Raw genomic sequence first — 17,691 nt, forward strand, 5'->3', positions numbered from 1 at the left:
AGACGTGAAAATAAAAAAATCATTTTTTTTTCCACAAAAATGATATTTTTGCCCCAATTTTTTATTTTCCTAAGGGCAACAGGAGAAATTGGACCCCAAAAGTTGTTTTGCAAATTGTCCTGAGTAGGCTGATACCCCATATGTGGGAGTAAAACACTGGGCGCATGGCAGAGCTTGGAAGGGAAGGACCACCATTTGACTTTTTCAACGCAAAATTGGTTGGAATTGAGATCAGACGCCATGTTGCGTTTGGAGAGCACCTGATGTGCGCAAATAGTGGAAACCCCCAATTCTAACACCAACCCTAACCCCAACACACCCCTAACACTAACCCTAGCCCTAATGGGAAAATGGAAATAAATACATTTTTTTAATTTGATTATTTTTCCCTAACTAAGGGGGTGATAACGGGGGGTTTGATTTACTATTTATGGCGGTTTTTATGTTTGGCAGCTGTCACACGCTTAAGATGCTTTTTATTGTAAAAATAGTTTTTGCATCACCACATGTTGAGAGCTATAATTTGTCCATATTTTGACCCACCGAGTCATGTTAGGTCTTATTTTTTGCGGGACGAGTTGACGTTTTTATTGGTACCATTTTCGGGCACGTGACATTTTTTGATCGCTTTCTATTTTGTTTTTTGGGACGCAGAATTTACAAAAACCAGCATTTCATGAATTTCTTTTGGGTGGTGCGTTTACGCCGTTCCGCGTGCGATGAAATTGATAAAGCGGTTTTCTTCTTCGGGTCAGTACGGTTACAGCGATACCTCATTTATGTCTTTTTTTATGTTTTGTCGGTTTTATGCAATGAATACAATTTTATATAAAAAATAATTATTTTTGCATCGCTTTATTCTGCGAGCTATAACTTTTTTATTTTTTCTCTGATGATGCTGTGTCAGCTCGTTTTTTGCAGGACAAGATGACGTTTTCAGCGGTACCATGGATATTTATAATTATAGAAGGATAGGGAAAATGAAGGGAGGTCAGCTCACCAGTCTCGGTTGCGATCCATAATCCTCCTGCGCACGGAGTCACCTTGATCAGGGGTGTTGACTGAAGCAAAATAAAGGATGGAATCTCCAGCGCTGGACTTCAGTTAAAAATACATCATTTATTGTAAATTCTTAAAATCGAACAGAAAAAAGTATGGATAAGGACATACAGGCAGATGGGGTCTCTGGTGGTCTCCAACCAACGCGTTTCGACCTAGAGGGTCTTACTCATGGTTCACACTAGACCAGTACTGACAACTACAAATAGTACAAAGACTAGTAAATCACAGGTGTTGGACAAAAGAATTAATGAAAATAGGGAGTATCCCTACCAGTTAACTCTTGCAAACACTCAGCCTAATGTGGAGCTGAAACAAAAACTTGTCGGAAAAACAGGAAAAAAAAAAAAAAAAAAAAACTAATAAAAAGATATCATAAGAATATAATAACAATCACAAAAATTATCAGAATAACCAGAATTGAATAGGACTAAGTAGAATGTAAATATACAGAAGAAAATATCAATCTAATTGCAATATTAAATCAAGTCGTTTGTTCAGACCTAATGGTACTCTTGTATTTAATTTAAAAATCCAAAAGGATTCACGATTTAATAATTTTCTCCTGAAATCACCTCCCCTAGTAGATCTATAGACTGTCTCTATTGCCATAATTTTGAGACTATCAGTTTTACCTCCATGAACAGTTTTACAATGATAAGAAACTGCTGAAATATTATAATTACTACTAGTAGCTTCTGACAAGTGTTTCCTAATTCTCTTTTTAAGAGGTCCTATTGTACAGCCTACATATTGTAGGTTACAAAAAACGCATTCAATAACATATATTACTCCTTCTGAATTACAATTTATGTGAGACTGAATAGGGTATGATATGCCAGTAACACTAGAAGTGAATCTGCTGGTTTTAACCACATAGTTGCAGACTTTACAGGGATGATGTCCACATTTGGAAAAGCCTTTATATGACAACCAAGTATTATTTTTAGTTCTCCTATTACTGATAAAAAGACTGGGGGATAAGATATCGCTCAAAGCAGGAGCTTTCCTGGCTATGTATCGTACCTGGGTATTGTCCAGAATTTGACCAAGTTTATTATCATTGTGTAAAATAGGTAAATATTTTTTGACAATGTCCGTTATCTTATTGAATTGTGGACTGTACATGGTAGAAAAACTAACTATAGGACGGTCATAATTATTACAGGGGGCCCGTGTGCGATTCTTTTTCTTGTTAACAGTAACTCCAGTGTGTACAAGGCTCAAAGGAGATTCATTCAGCAGGGTGTGTCTATCGATCCTGCTGACAATATTATCAGCTTTCCTTAGTATCCAATTAGCATATCCTCTGTCCTTAAGTCTAGAGAGGGTTTTGTTTGATTCTTTGGCAAATGTTATATGTGAGCTGCAATTTCTTTTTAACCTAATTAATTCTCCCACTGGAATGTTTTTAACCACGTGCTTGGGGTGACAAGAATAAGCTTGTAAAATTGAATTTGTATCTGTGGGTTTTCTGAAAGGAAAAACGCAGACCTTTTGGCTGTCAGAATTCACAGACAAAGTCACATCCAGATAACTGATAGAAAAATCCGACACTGTAAATGTAAATGAAAGATTAAAATCATTCATATTAATATAGCTAATGAAATCACTAATCCCTGAGATGTCTCCCTTCCAAATCAAAATCAGGTCATCTATAAAGCGACCATATAGTTGTATATTTTGTGAAAAGGGATTATTGTTACATAAGATATATTTCTCTTCCCAAACAGCTACTGTAATATTAGCTAAAGCTGGGGAACATTTGCCCCCCATACTTACTCCTTGTTTTTGTAAGAAAAAAATTCCATCAAATGAAAAATAATTATGTGAGAGAAGAAAGGAAACTGCATCCACAATGAAGGATTGAATTTCTATCACATATGTGCTATATTTGTCCAAAAAGAATGTGAGACTAGAAATAATCACATTGTGTGGTATGGACGGGTATAAACCCACCACATCACAAGTAATCCATGAATATTCTGGTGACCAATGATAATCATCCAAAGCAGAGATTAACATTTTGGTGTCTCTGATATATCCTGGAAGATCAATGACCAAAGGTTGTAGGTAATGATCAACCCACTCTGCCAATTTCTCTGAAAAAGACCCTATCCCCGAAATTATAGTTCTAAAGGGGGGGGGAACAAATCCTTGTGGATTTTAGGAAACGCATGATAAATGGGAATCACAGGGTTCTTGATATTAACATAATCATAAATTTTCTGTGTTATGGCCCCTGTGATTAAACCATCGTTTAATAATTTTGACAAATCACACTGAAATTTAGACGTGGGATCACTAGAAATCTTGGAATAGGTAGCAGAATCATTCAAAATGCGCAGATTTTCTGAATAATACAGACCAGCATTAAGCACGACTACTCCACCCCCTTTATCTGCCTGTCTCACCAGAATGTCAGCATTATCTTTTAACTCTTTCATAGCTGCTCTCTCTTGTGCTGTTAAATTGTCATATGTCATTTCTGTTATTTTATCAAGCTCCACTAAATCTTTCTCTATTAGTTCTTGAAATATATCTAAAATAGCAGGTCTGGACTGAACTGGATAAAACCCTGGATTGGGCATTTTAAAGAGATCATTTAAAGTCCTATTTTTTGGTAAGGAATGTGATTGTAAGTCTCTAAGAGTGGAATAGCCTATAAGATCTTTAAAAGAAAAATTTCCATAGGGAAAAATTAACTCCGGAATATTTGTAGATCCAGACAGTGACAAGGTCTCTGAAGAGGTGGACTGGTAGTCAAAATGGCATTTCAAAGTTAAATTTCTGGCAAACTTATTCACATCTAGAAGAGTCTGATAAATATCAAATTTGTTGACTGGACTAAATCCCAAGCCTTTGCTCAAGAGAGTCATATGAGCTTCTGATAGGATATAGCTTGAAAGATTTATTACAGGGCATGTTGATATCTCCTCCTGTTTCTGAAGTGGTAGTTTCTTTTTATGTTTCCTCCCCGCTCTTCTCCGTCGTTTTTTGATCTCCTTACGATAATTCCATCACTACGGATATCCTCAGAATGATTAGTGTTGAAGGAAGCATCTAAGAACTCTTCTGACGTATTCAGATTAGAACTGGAAGACACTGTTGAATCATGAGACCTGGTGAAGCTGACCCTGCGATCTCTATGGTGAAAGCCTGAAAAACCATGCTGGTATCGTTTTTTACCTTCTTGAAAAGGACGGCTTTTCTTCCAGGAATAAACCTGGTTCAATTCAAAGTCGCGTTTGTCTCTTGTGAATTTACTGCGTTTTATATCTGCAATATATTCTTCCAGTTTGGAAAGATTTTTTTCCATTCTTGAATTAAATTTGTCAAAGTCTTTCACATTATTGTGTTTGTTCAGAGAAGTCTGCATCTTAGTGATCTCTTCTTTAACACAAGTCATCTCCAGTTCCTCATATTTAATAATCAACTCCATTAATTTGAAAGAACTTTGTGTAAGAATCTGCTCCCACTCTAATCTGAAAGTGTCTGAGTAGATGAAGGTAGGTCTTTTGTTCAGTCTCAATCCCCTAGGGATAAGTTTTTTCGTCAGGTAAGATTTTAGAGAGGTCATGTCCCACCATAATCTGGTTTCCTTATTTTTCCGATTTTCCAGTTTATTAAAAAGGTTTTCTAAAGACTCTACCTGAGAGACCCCACTGCTCACATTAATAACATCATCTGTAGAGTCAAAAATGGCTGCAAAGATATGCTGCCTATTTCTGTCCAAATCCATGTCCATAGAATTAGTGTTTACAAGCGTCCACAACAATTATAGAGTAAGGGAGCAGGACTAGATCATAAATATAATTATAGAAGGATAGGGAAAATGAAGGGAGGTCAGCTCACCAGTCTCGGTTGCGATCCATAATCCTCCTGCGCACGGAGTCACCTTGATCAGGGGTGTTGACTGAAGCAAAATAAAGGATGGAATCTCCAGCGCTGGACTTCAGTTAAAAATACATCATTTATTGTAAATTCTTAAAATCGAACAGAAAAAAGTATGGATAAGGACATACAGGCAGATGGGGTCTCTGGTGGTCTCCAACCAACGCGTTTCGACCTAGAGGGTCTTACTCATGGTTCACACTAGACCAGTACTGACAACTACAAATAGTACAAAGACTAGTAAATCACAGGTGTTGGACAAAAGAATTAATGAAAATAGGAAGTATCCCTACCAGTTAACTCTTACAAACACTCAGCCTAATGTGGAGCTGAAACAAAAACTTGTCGGAAAAACAGGAAAAAAAAAAAAAAAAAAAAAACTAATAAAAAGATATCATAAGAATATAATAACAATCACAAAAATTATCAGAATAACCAGAATTGAATAGGACTAAGTAGAATGTAAATATACAGAAGAAAATATCAATCTAATTGCAATATTAAATCAAGTCGTTTGTTCAGACCTAATGGTACTCTTGTATTTAATTTAAAAATCCAAAAGGATTCACGATTTAATAATTTTCTCCTGAAATCACCTCCCCTAGTAGATCTATAGACTTTCTCTATTGCCATAATTTTGAGACTATCAGTTTTACCTCCATGAACAGTTTTACAATGATAAGAAACTGCTGAAATATTATAATTACTACTAGTAGCTTCTGACAAGTGTTTCCTAATTCTCTTTTTAAGAGGTCCTATTGTACAGCCTACATATTGTAGGTTACAAAAAACATTTTTCATTAATTCTTTTGTCCAACACCTGTGATTTACTAGTCTTTGTACTATTTGTAGTTGTCAGTACTGGTCTAGTGTGAACCATGAGTAAGACCCTCTAGGTCGAAACGTGTTGGTTGGAGACCACCAGAGACCCCATCTGCCTGTATGTCCTTATCCATACTTTTTTCTGTTCGATTTTAAGAATTTACAATAAATGATGTATTTTTAACTGAAGTCCAGCGCTGGAGATTCCATCCTTTATGGATATTTATATGCGTCTTTTTGATCGCGCGTTATTGCACTTTTTGTTTGGCGGTATGATAATAAATCATTACTTTTTGCTTCGTTTTTTATTTTTATTTTTTAAGGGGTTCGCTTAAGAGGTTAACTAATGGGACAGTTTTATAGGGCGGGTCGTTACAGATGCGGCGATACCAAATATGTGTACTTTTATTGTTTTTTTTTTTAATTTCCAAAAAATGAATTTATTGGGGAATATTTTTTTTTTTTCTTGAATTTATTTAGCGATTTTTAAAAAATTATTTTTACACTTTTCTTTTTTTTTTTTTTTACTTTATTACAATGTCCCAGAGGGGACATAACTGTCCTGTGACAGATCGCTGATCTGTCACATCACAGATCGCTGTGACAGCTCAGCGATCTGTCACAGGCAGTGTGCAGGTTTCCTCCTTGCCTGCGCTTTGCAGGCACTGAGGAAGCCAGCTTCCTGCAGGCCCCCGGAGGTCCCCGCCGCCATATTGGATCCGGGGACCTGCAGGAAAGGAGACCCCCGCAGCAGCGCTGCACATTGTGCTGCCGTGGGGGGCTCAGGGAAGCACGGAGGGAGCCCCCTCCCTGCCGATGCTTCTCTTTAACCCCGGTACACCGCGATCGTGTTTGATCGCGGTGTACAAGGGGTTAACGTGTCGGGGGCGGTCCGTGACCGCGCCTGACACATTGTGCCGGGTGTCAGCTATGATAATTAGCTGACACCCGGCCACGATAAGCGGCGCTCACCAAGTGGGCGCCGCTTATCGCTATGACGTAATATTCCGTACATGGTAATTAGGGCCCAGGGCACATGGACGGAATATTACGTCCAATGAAGGAAAGGGGTTAAACAGCTCTGGGACAGTGTGGCGAGTTTTGAGTGGCGACTTTTGTGTTTCGACTTTTATGTGGCGAGGTTGGTGTATGTGTGGTGAAATGTGTGCTGAGGGTGGTATATGTGTTGAAGCACGTGGTAGTGTGTGGTGCATTTTGTGTGTGTGTTCATATCGCCGTGTGGTGAGTATCCCATGTCAGGGCCCCACCGTAGGAACTGTACGGTATATACTGTTTGGCGCCATCGCTCTCATTCTTTAAGTCCCCCTTGTTCACATCTGGCAGGTGTCAATTTGCCTCCAACACTTTTCCTTTCACTTTTTCCCCATTAGGGGCAAAATTGTTTGGTGAACTGGAATGCGCGGGGTTAAAATTTTGCCTCACAACATAGCCTATGACGCTCTCTGGGTCCAGACGTGTGACTGTGCAAAATTTTGTGGTTGTAGCTTCGACGGTGCAGATGCCAATACATACACTTTTTCCCCATTATGTAGACAGGGGCAAAATTGTTTGGCGAATTGGAAAGCGTGGGGTTAAAATTTCACCTCACAACATAGCCTATGACGCTCTCGGGGTCCATATGTGTGACTGTGCCAAATTTTGTGGCTGTAGTTACGACGGTGCAGATGCCAATACATACACTTTTTCCCCATTATGTAGATAGGGGCAAAATTGTTTGGCGAATTGGAAAGCGTGGGGTTAAAATTTCGCCTCACAAAATAGCCTATGACGCTCTCTGGGTCCAGACGTGTGACTGTGCCAAATTTTGTGGCTGTAGCTGCGACGGTGCGGATGCCAATCCCGGACATACACACACACACACCCACATTGAGCTTTATATATTAGATTGTAACTGCTTTGCAGTTTGTACATTGCGTAAACCTCTATCTACAAATACACTGGCCAGTTATGAAGCCACTTCATCCTATTGACAGGGTGCTGTATTTGCACTTAATCTATTAGTAGCTATACTCTATACAATATACATATAGGTAAGGAGGAGGCCATGTCTGGGCTTAGCCAGTGGCTGGTGGGGAGCCTTAATTGCATAAAGAACTGATTTTCATCAATCAATATCTATGTGGCAAATAGGCTGCACCATCTAGCAGTCTGCAGAACTGATCAACTTTTCAGGATGTAGAATAAAGAAAAATAATATTTTGGTGACACCAATGTAGTAAATGTGGTGCTCCAACTCAGTGCCCATGGCGGTACCTACCATCAACAGAAAAAAAATGGATTATTAGAAACAAATTTGATCAAAACACATTATTAATCAGAATTTATTTCTTGGGAGATTTTCAAGGTTTGGAAAGTTTAGTCATATAACTAGGAAAAGGTTAATTCTTTAATTTTCTTCATTTCTGCATTTTTTTCCTCCTTGCCGATTTAAAACATTGTAATAACAAAAGCACAAGATTTGTTTTGTAAGTAAGTCTATGTATTCAAAAAGTACAATTTTGCAGGTTACCTTCTGATTTAAAAAATGAATAGATGTAATATTGTTCTTTAACCGAACTTGCATGTCACCAGAAGCTGTTAGATTCTTCTTCAGTATGTTCATGTGCTCCAACCTAATATAAATGGAAAATAAGACATTTTTGCATCAGCCTAAATCAGCAGAAATAAGCCATAGACATTTACAAAATACTTTTAGAATGTCTATGTTCGATTTATATAATGACTTTCATTATTATGTTTGAGAGCTACACTATAGACTAACAGGGTTGTCCAGCACATGAAAAAACATTTACAGGCTAGTCGATTTCTAAAGGCCCCATCTCACATAGCGAGATCGCTAATGTGTCATCGATTTTGTGATGCAACAGCGATCTCGCCTGCGATCTCGCTACATGACACGCAGCAGCAACCACCCCCCCTGCTGGATATCGCTGATCGTGCAGGAATGTCCTGGGCCATTTTTTCGTCGTCGGCGTTCCGCTGGCATGCATCGCTGTGTTTTATAGCTGGATTGTTGCTGCTTCGCTGAAGAGATCTGCCTGTTTTACAACTTACTAATGATCATTTAGCGACGCACCAGCCCTACCCTACCAGGTTGTATCGCTGTCAGTATCGCTGGTGCATCGTTAAGTGAAATGGGTCCCTAAAGCTGCTTGTTCCCTACCTGTCTCTACTTCCTGTTGTGCTCATGACATCCTAAAATTGGTGAAACAACTGGGATCCCAACTGATAAGGTGTGTGACAATTGTTACATTAAATTCCTATTGACAGTCTACAGGAGTTATAAAGAATAAATGGTCGCACATGTTCACTTACGGCTCCCATTTTTGTGATCAGTGGAGATCTCAGCAACTGGATATGTAATAAAAGTTTTTTAAAAGACAACTTAAAAGAGGACCTTTCACTTGTTTGAGCATGGTAAATTGACTACATCATGGAATAGTGGCTGCAGCGATGAATAAAATGTAGTTTAGAAAATCTGCCAGAACAAAGTATAAAGACAAAAGTTGTCAGTCAGTTTTTTATGAAATTATTTTATTCTCATTATTTGATTCTGTCTCTTGTGTAGTTCTTTGTGTACTTTCTGTTCCTACATAAAGCCAGCAATGCTGAAAATATGATGAAGAGAATTTTTGTGGTAGACTTTTTTTTTTCAGTTTTCTATTTACATTTGTGTAGCTTTTGTTAATGTGTTTAAATGATTCCATAATCTAAGGATGAATGTGAGAGTTGACAGCATTGTGAGATGAGACCTAGAAGTGTTTGTATTGATACATAACTCAGCTCTACTGTAGCTCCAGACAGTAGCTGAAGAGTTATGTTTTGTTACAAACACTTCCACTTACTCAAATTAACTCACAGGAGCTGTCAGTTATCACCTGCTCCTTCATACTGATTGTTGTGAAATGTTATCTAGAAGTATTTGTAATGATACATATCTCAGTTCTGCTCATAGCTGCAGAGATCTGTGAGGTGAGGAGGTCATATTATTTTATTCCCTGCATGATGCTGCCTGCATGAGATTGGTCAATCTGATGCAGGGGAAGAAGTACACACCCCCAGACAAAAATCTCTAATTAAAGCCCAGTTGAACTATACCATTACAGGCTAATAATGCAATAGAGAGGAGAAATGAAAACAAAAACTTTGTTTTGGTCAACTTGCAGCCACTATTCCATGATTCGGCTAGTTTTGACATGCTCTTTCTTGTGGAAGGTCTTCTTTAAACCACTGCCAAGGTGAAGATTAGAACAGCATGCAGCACTGTGGTTGCTGTTATATTGACATACATCTTAAAAGCACCTCTCATACCTAAATAAGAACCTTTAGTTACCATTTGGATCTATCACATGTGTCACAGCATCAGGCGTCCATTTTACCTGTATGTTGAAGCCATGGCGCTAGTACGAACTGAGCCAAACTTTTTTCTCTGCTTTTTGTTTCACATACACACATTCAACAAAAATGCTATCTTTGTAGATTTTACTTTACTTTTTATGTTACATGCCAATAAAAATATTTTCTTTCACATATTGGACTAGTCTAAGTATTGCTAAGATATCCGCGAAAACAAATAAACAGATTTTATGGGAAAAAGTTAAGTTTCGCAAAAAAAGCAAAAACAAATTTAAGCTGCAAAATAACAAGGCACTACGTAGAATATGATATTATGTTTATTATTCACAAATAGGTTCACGTGCAATCATTACATGGTATCAAAGAGCAGTCAGAAAGGCAGATGGCATACAGACATGCAGATCTGACAGCCTGTCCTTGTGATAGACACAGTCTGCATCAAAGTTCCTTGTAACTTGCCTGTGGAGTCTGTCAAGAGAGACGCTGTAACAGAATAACTCTAAGAAAGATTCAAGGGTAGCGCTAATGGCAGGATGTGTAGTACTTAACACATCCTTGTTTGTAATAGTATGAACAAGGGCAAACATATTTGTGATTAAATATGCATTAGGTACGAAGGGCTGTGATGAATGCTGCAGACTTCTGCATAGGAACGTTTCTCGCGTGCTATCAAGGCATCCCATTAGGTTCTTCACTACTTCTACAGAAAAGAAATGGCTTCTGTGGAATTAAGTAAAGGCTAAAGTTTTTAAAAAGTGGATAATCTGTATTTCTATAATTGGAAGGACCAAGTTAATGCAAAAAATGATTTGGTTCCTGTTCATTGCACGGAGAAATGCCTATGTGATCTGCCATCGGATCAATGGAATGCAAAGAAAACCAAAGATATGAATAAATGGATTGATTTCCATAAAGTCACTGGATTCTACTTTATTAAAGCAGATACTGATCTATTCAGCGATAACACATTACAGGGATCAGCTTGCTCTACTTTTGCACTAAACTAATACAGTCTAAAAAAAGAATAGAGTACGCTCATACAGCATGAGGACACTCATCCTGCCCCTACCCCAAGTGGTTGAGGGGAACAGTGTAAATTAATATACGGCGTCCATTACTGACTGGTGAGGTGGAGTGTGGTTTAAAATTATCACCAGGAATTAAATGAATGTATAACTGTCACATCAACAACTTTGCATAAATCGATTGTATAGGAAAAACACTGTAGGTTAATACCATTCTAAAGCTGTGCAGCTGCCATACTGAAAGCCTGGTTACCAGTGGGAAGAGAACTCTGGCTTTCAGTCATAGAGGTTTGCTGACGTGATTTCAGTCACCGCTTGGTACACAGAAGTAAAGGGTGGCTGTAAGCAGGACCTGGAACACTGAATATGAGGCAGAGAAGCTATTAACCTGCACATTAACCCCATATCTGCAGATTAACAGCATTTCAGGATATAACAGGTACTATTTAACCCCTTTCTGACATCTGACGTACTATACTGTCCATGTGCCCTGGCACAATTCGACCACCTGCATGCTATAGAAGCGATCAGCCCGCAAAAAATGACTGTCCCATAGTGGAACAAAGTGTAAAAGTAAGAATGAAGTAAAAAAAAAATTTAAATAATTGTAAAAATATTAAAAAAAAAAATCAATATTTATTCTATCACTAAATAAATATTTGAATGAAAAAAAAAATCTTAACAGTAGAATTACACATATTTGGTATCCCCTTGTCCGTAATGACCCGGCCTATAAAATTGTCCCACTAGTTAACCCCTTTAGTGAACACCATAAAAAAAGGCAAAAGTAACAATGCTTTATCAACATACCGCTGAACAAAAAGTGGAATAACACGCGATCAAAAAGATGGATATAAATAAATGTGGTACCAATGAAAACGTCATCTCGTCCAGCAAAGAACGAGCCACCATACAGCTCCATAACCGGAAAAATAAAAAAGCTGTAGCTCTCAGAATATATCGATGCAAAATTATTTTTTATATAAGATAGTTTTTATTGTATAAAAGAACCAAAACATTAAAAAATTATAAAAATGAGGTATCGCTGTAATTGTACTAACCCATAGAATAAAACTGCTTTATCAATTTTACCACACGCGGAATGGTATAAACGCTTCCCCCAAAAGAAATTAATGAAATGTTGTTTTTTGTTCATTCTGCCTCCATAAAATCAGAATAAAAAGCGATCAAAAAATGTCATGTGCCCGAAAATGGTACCAATAAAAATGTCAGCTCGTCCCGCAAAAAACACAATCTCACATGACTGTGGGCCAAAATATGGAAAAATTATAGCTCTCAAAATATGGTGATGCAAAAACTATTTTTTGCAAAAAAAGTGCCTTTTAGTGTGTGACAGCTGCCAAACATAAAAACCCACTATAAGACCTCTTTCACACGTCCTGATATTTCCGGTACCAGAGATGTTGTGTAATACTTGCAGCACATGTGTGGCATGTGTGTGCTGCCTCAGTACCACAAGGACAGGCGCCAGGGAAGAAGCGTTACAGTAAGAGCTGTTCCCCGGGGCCGGGTGCTGAACACGGCTCTCTTCATTGTCCATCACTCTGCCAGCTATCAGCACAAAAAGGGGAGAATGATGAGAGCCATGTTCAGCACCTGGCGCGGAGGAATAGCGCTTACTGTAACTCTTCTTCCACGGTGCCGATGCGTGTCACATGGATGACATCCATGTTTGTTATGTGTATGCATGTGTGCTGGATGCTTTATGGCCCGTGCTGACATTAAAAAAAGGACATGTCAGCATGTTTTGCCCATGGACACACGGTCCATGAAAACACACTGACATGTGCACAGACCCATTCACTTGAATAGGCAAATAGCGCTCCGTTCCTCCCGAGTCTCTCTGCATGGCTAAGTAGCACTGTACAGCCACATATGGGGTATTGCCACGTTCAGTAGAAATGGTGGGACAAATTTTGCTGCAATTTTTACCAAATTCTTGTGTGAAAATGTAAAATCTTTGACTGAAGCTAAATTTTGGTGGTAAAAATGTAGTTATTTTGTCCTCACCACCCAATGGTATAAAATTCTGTGACACACCCATGGTGTCAATATGGTCACTACACCCCTACATGAATTCATTGAGAGGTGTAGTTCATGAAATGGGGTCACTTATGGGGGTTTCTGCTGTTTTGGCACCTCATGGGCTCTCCCAGTGGGTCATGGCACCTGCAAACCATAAGGATATGTTAACACTGGGCGCTTTTGCTTTTTTATGCTAATTTTCAGCTGTTTTTACAGTACCAGCAAAGCCTATGAGATTTAAGAAATCTCATGAGCACACTTTTTTTTGTGTCATCAGGATTTTGTCCTTTGCTACGTTTTTTGGACATAGAGCATGTCACTTCTTTCAGCGTTTTTGCAGCATTTTTCACCCACTGGCTTGAATGGGTGTTGAAAAAAATGCTGCAAAAATGCAAGTATCATTATTTGCAGTGTTTTTGCTGCTAAAAAGTCAAGGACACTAGCATGGACAAAGAGATAAAAACGCACCAAAAATGCACCTAAACCTGCGTTTTTGCAACAGCTTCTTTCCTGCCAAGAACATCAGGCTTTGCTGCAGAAAAAAAAGCAGCAGAAACGCCCAGTGTGAACTTACCCTAGCAGTAAAATCTGGCGCTCCTTCCCTTCTGAGCTCTGCCATGTGCTAAACAGTGGTTTAACCCCATATATGGGGTATCAGTGTACTCAGGACAAATTGCACAATAACTCTTGGGGTCCAATTTCTTCTGTTACCCTTAAAGTTGGGGACAAAAAGTTCATTTTGTAGAAAAAATATGATTTTTTTAGTTTTATAGCTCTATGTTATAAACTTCTATGAAGCACTTGGGGGTTCAAAGTGTTCACAACACATCTAGATAAGTTCCTTAGGGGGTCTAGTTTCCAAAATGTCACTTGTGGGGGGTTTCCACTGTTTAGGCACATCAGGGGCTGTCCAAATGCGACATGGCGTCCGATCATAATTTCAGCCAATTTTGCATTGAAAAGTCAAACGGCGCTCCTTCCCTTCTGAGCTCTGCCACGTGCCCAAAGAGTGGTTTACCTGGATATATTGGGTATCAGCATATTCAGGAGAGATTGCACAACAATGTTTGGGGTCCAATTTCTCCTGTTACCCTTGGTAAAATAAAAAAAATGGATCTGAAGAAATTTTTTTGTGAAAAAAGTTAAATGTTCATTTGGAGTGCTCCTTGCACTCCAGCCTATGTGATGTACACAGCATTCTCACTGTCTCCTATACGACGCATATATAGCAGTCTATCATGGATCCTTATCTTATGTGATGTAAATATGGCAGACTCCATGTACCTTATTTGATTTGAATATACATATATACTGTACATGTAATGTGTACACAGGAATCTCAGTGTCTCCAATGTGCTGCATATACTGCATTCTCAATGTATCCTATGTGATATACAGAGTTCAGTGTCTCCTATATGATGTATAAACAGCAGTCTTGGTGTATCTTGTGTCATTTATATACAGCAGTTTTGGTGTCTCTCAAGTGATGCATACAGCAGTTTCAGTGTCTCCTATGTGATGTATGTCTTTTTCGTGATGTACACAGCAGTCTTGGTGTCTCCTATGTGATGCACACAGAAGTCTCAGCATCTCCTACGTGATGTATACAGCAGTCTCAGTGTCTCCTATGTGATGTACACAGCAGTCTCGGTGTATCCTATGTGATATATAAAGCAGACCCCCCATTGCTTCATTTCTGTAAACATTGCCTGAGCAGCGTTGAATTTCCACTTTGAGGACGATTGCAGTGTAATATGCTTCTGTGTTGGGAGCAACTTAACTGCTGCAAGCCGTTCTTTTCAAAAATTAATCACAAAGCGTTAAATGCACTCCAGACCAACAATGCAAATCTGAAAAAGCAGTTACTCAGTTACTAGTCGTAACCATCAATACCACCTAACATCACAGCGTCACCAAAGAGAAGCAGTTTCATCCATTATAATAGGAGTGAGTTAACTAAGTATTTGACCAAATATATTAAGCTATTTTTCAAGTTGATAATCTTGTATATAATGATGGTATGGCTATCCAAATAGCCCTTGGTAGAAACAAGGTCCCCCGGTTCTCTTTACAGTAATTGTCACTTCAGCATTTGAACTACTTCTTCAGCTTTTTGACCCAAAAGGGTGAACTTAGGACTACAAAGTTGACCAAGTATGGAATGGACTAAGTATGGAATTGACTAAGTATGGAATGGACAAGGCAACTGTTAGGTGGATTCATAACTGGCTTAGTGATCGGACCCAAAGAGTGGTCATAAATGGCTGCACATCCAGTTGGAAGAATGTCTCAAGTGGGGTACCACAGGGCTGTGTCCTGGGCCCTGTAGTGTTCAACATCTTTATCAATGATTTAGATGAAGGAATTGAGGGTAAACTGATTAAATTTGCTGATGACACAAAGCTAGGAGGGATAGCTAATACTAGAGAAGAGAGAGAGAGGATTCAAAAAGATATAAATAAACTGGAGCAGTGGGCAGCAACTAATAGAATGATTTTTAACAGGGAAAAATGCAAAGTACTACATCTGGGCAATAAAAATGAAAAAAGCATATACAGAATGGGAGGAATAGGGCTAAGCAACAGCACATGTGAAAAAGACTTGGGTATACTAATAGATCACAGACTGAATATGAGTCAACAGTGTGATGCAGCAGCAAAAAAGGCAAATGCAATTCTAGGATATATTAACAGAAGCATACAGTCTAGATCACGTGAAGTCATTATTGCCCTCTGCTCTTTGGTCAGACCTCATCTGGAATACTGTGTCCAGTTTTGGGCACCACATTTTAAAAAAGATATCAACAAAACTGGAGTAAGTTCAGAAAAGAGTGACCAGAATGGTGACGGGTCTGCAAACCCTGTCTTATGAGGAACGGTTGCAGGATTTGGGAATGTATAGCATGCAAAAGAGAAGACTGAGAGGAGACTTAATAGCTGTCTAGAAATATCTCAAGGGCTGTCACATTGTAGAAGGATCATCTTTATTCTCATTTGCACAAGGAAAGACTAGAAGCAATGGGATGAAACTGAATGGGAGGAGACACAGATTAGATATTAGAAAAAACTTTTTGACAGTTAGAGTGATCAATGAGTGGTACAGGCTGCCACGAGAAGTGGTGAGTTCTCCTTCAATGGAAGTCTTCAAACAGAGGCTGGACAGACATCTGTCTGGGATGATTTAATGAATTCTGCTTTGAGCAAGGGGTTGGACAAGATGACCCTGGAGGTCCCTTCCAACTCTACGATTCTATGATAGCATTTGCAGAGTTGATTGCGTTCAGCATGATTTAGACTTGTCTTTTCTATGGACTCGACATATTTGCAGATCTCTGTGTACATCTGTAAGGAACTGCACAAGGGCAGCCCCGAGGATAAGGTTTTTAACGTGTTTCACCTTCCTCAGATATTGTGCATCTGTAATAAACTTTCCTTACAATATAAATGTTGCTCACTGTCATAGAGAAAAATGTAGCTTTAAAAAAGTCAAATAAATTTCTTCCTAGGAGAAACCGACATGAAATCCTGCAGACATTTTACACATTCAAAAACAGCATTTCAAAGAAAAAAAAATCTCCTGCAATTTGCTGTTTGAAGAGCTGAATATTAGCTGCATCATGGTTGTGGAGATGCATTGGTAAATAACTCTCCTTGCTGGAGATGTAATTATGGGTTTCTAAAAGCTGATCCTTTTTGAATGCATTTCTTTTTCATTGTGACTGGCACTAATCAATAGTATGAGCAGATTTTTTTTTTCAGCTACAGGAAATGGTATATGACAATGGCTTGTTCTCGAGCACGCTTTTTAAAAATCCCTTTGTTCAGAAATATATATTGATGTATTACTTGGAGCTGTTTCTCTTCCCGTGAAACAAAAGCCTACTCTGCAATCTAATGTCATCCTGAATTTCTCCATGTGTCCTGGGCACAAAAATCAGGGAATCTCTGTGGCTCATTCCAGGAAGTGTCACTGCAAACACTGATCTTCATGTGTGCTAAATAGATAGACTACCAATATGCAAAGCAATAATTACTTATAAAGGGCTTATATTGGTTTCTTGGTTCGGAAACATTGCGGCTTCTTCTTCTGGGTCATATGGTGGCATCTTAATGAATTCAGAACATTAAAAGAGTAGCCTAGAGTGCTTTCTTCATCAGTAAGTTTCTAGAGAAGCACCATGTGATAGTGTGGCTTACCAGATGTGCCCAACTGACATTGTATATAGAGTTTAATGTTATAATGATCAGAAAAGAAGATCCATTAAATTTACATTTGGAAAATAAAAATTCAATGGCAAGCATACAGAATTTAAAAAAACAAAATGAAAATCAGTATATTTGCAATTGTGAAGTAAAGTATAAACTTGTCAACTAGTGATGGGCGCACCCCTGGATGTTGAAGTCCAACGGGTTTGACAGGACAGTTAATAAAAGTTTGGTTCGGGTACCAGAACGATACCCGAATGCGG

The 17,691-nt window shown here is 38.6% G+C and overlaps 1 protein-coding gene across 1 annotated transcript in view; it reads right to left on the reverse strand.

The window, feature by feature from the left end:
* The window catches only part of LOC141053222 (uncharacterized), a 653,087-nt gene that overhangs the window by 31,409 nt on the left and 603,987 nt on the right, over positions 1-17,691 (reverse strand). The window contains exon 25 of the mRNA XM_073550619.1: positions 8,306-8,408. Coding sequence (XP_073406720.1) covers positions 8,306-8,408 — 103 coding nt within the window. The remainder of the gene's footprint in view (positions 1-8,305; positions 8,409-17,691) is intronic.

Source organism: Dendrobates tinctorius, unplaced genomic scaffold (assembly GCF_039654945.1).
Source record: "Dendrobates tinctorius isolate UK_male_01 unplaced genomic scaffold, ASM3965494v1 ptg000165l, whole genome shotgun sequence".
Classification (NCBI taxonomy): domain Eukaryota; kingdom Metazoa; phylum Chordata; class Amphibia; order Anura; family Dendrobatidae; genus Dendrobates; species Dendrobates tinctorius.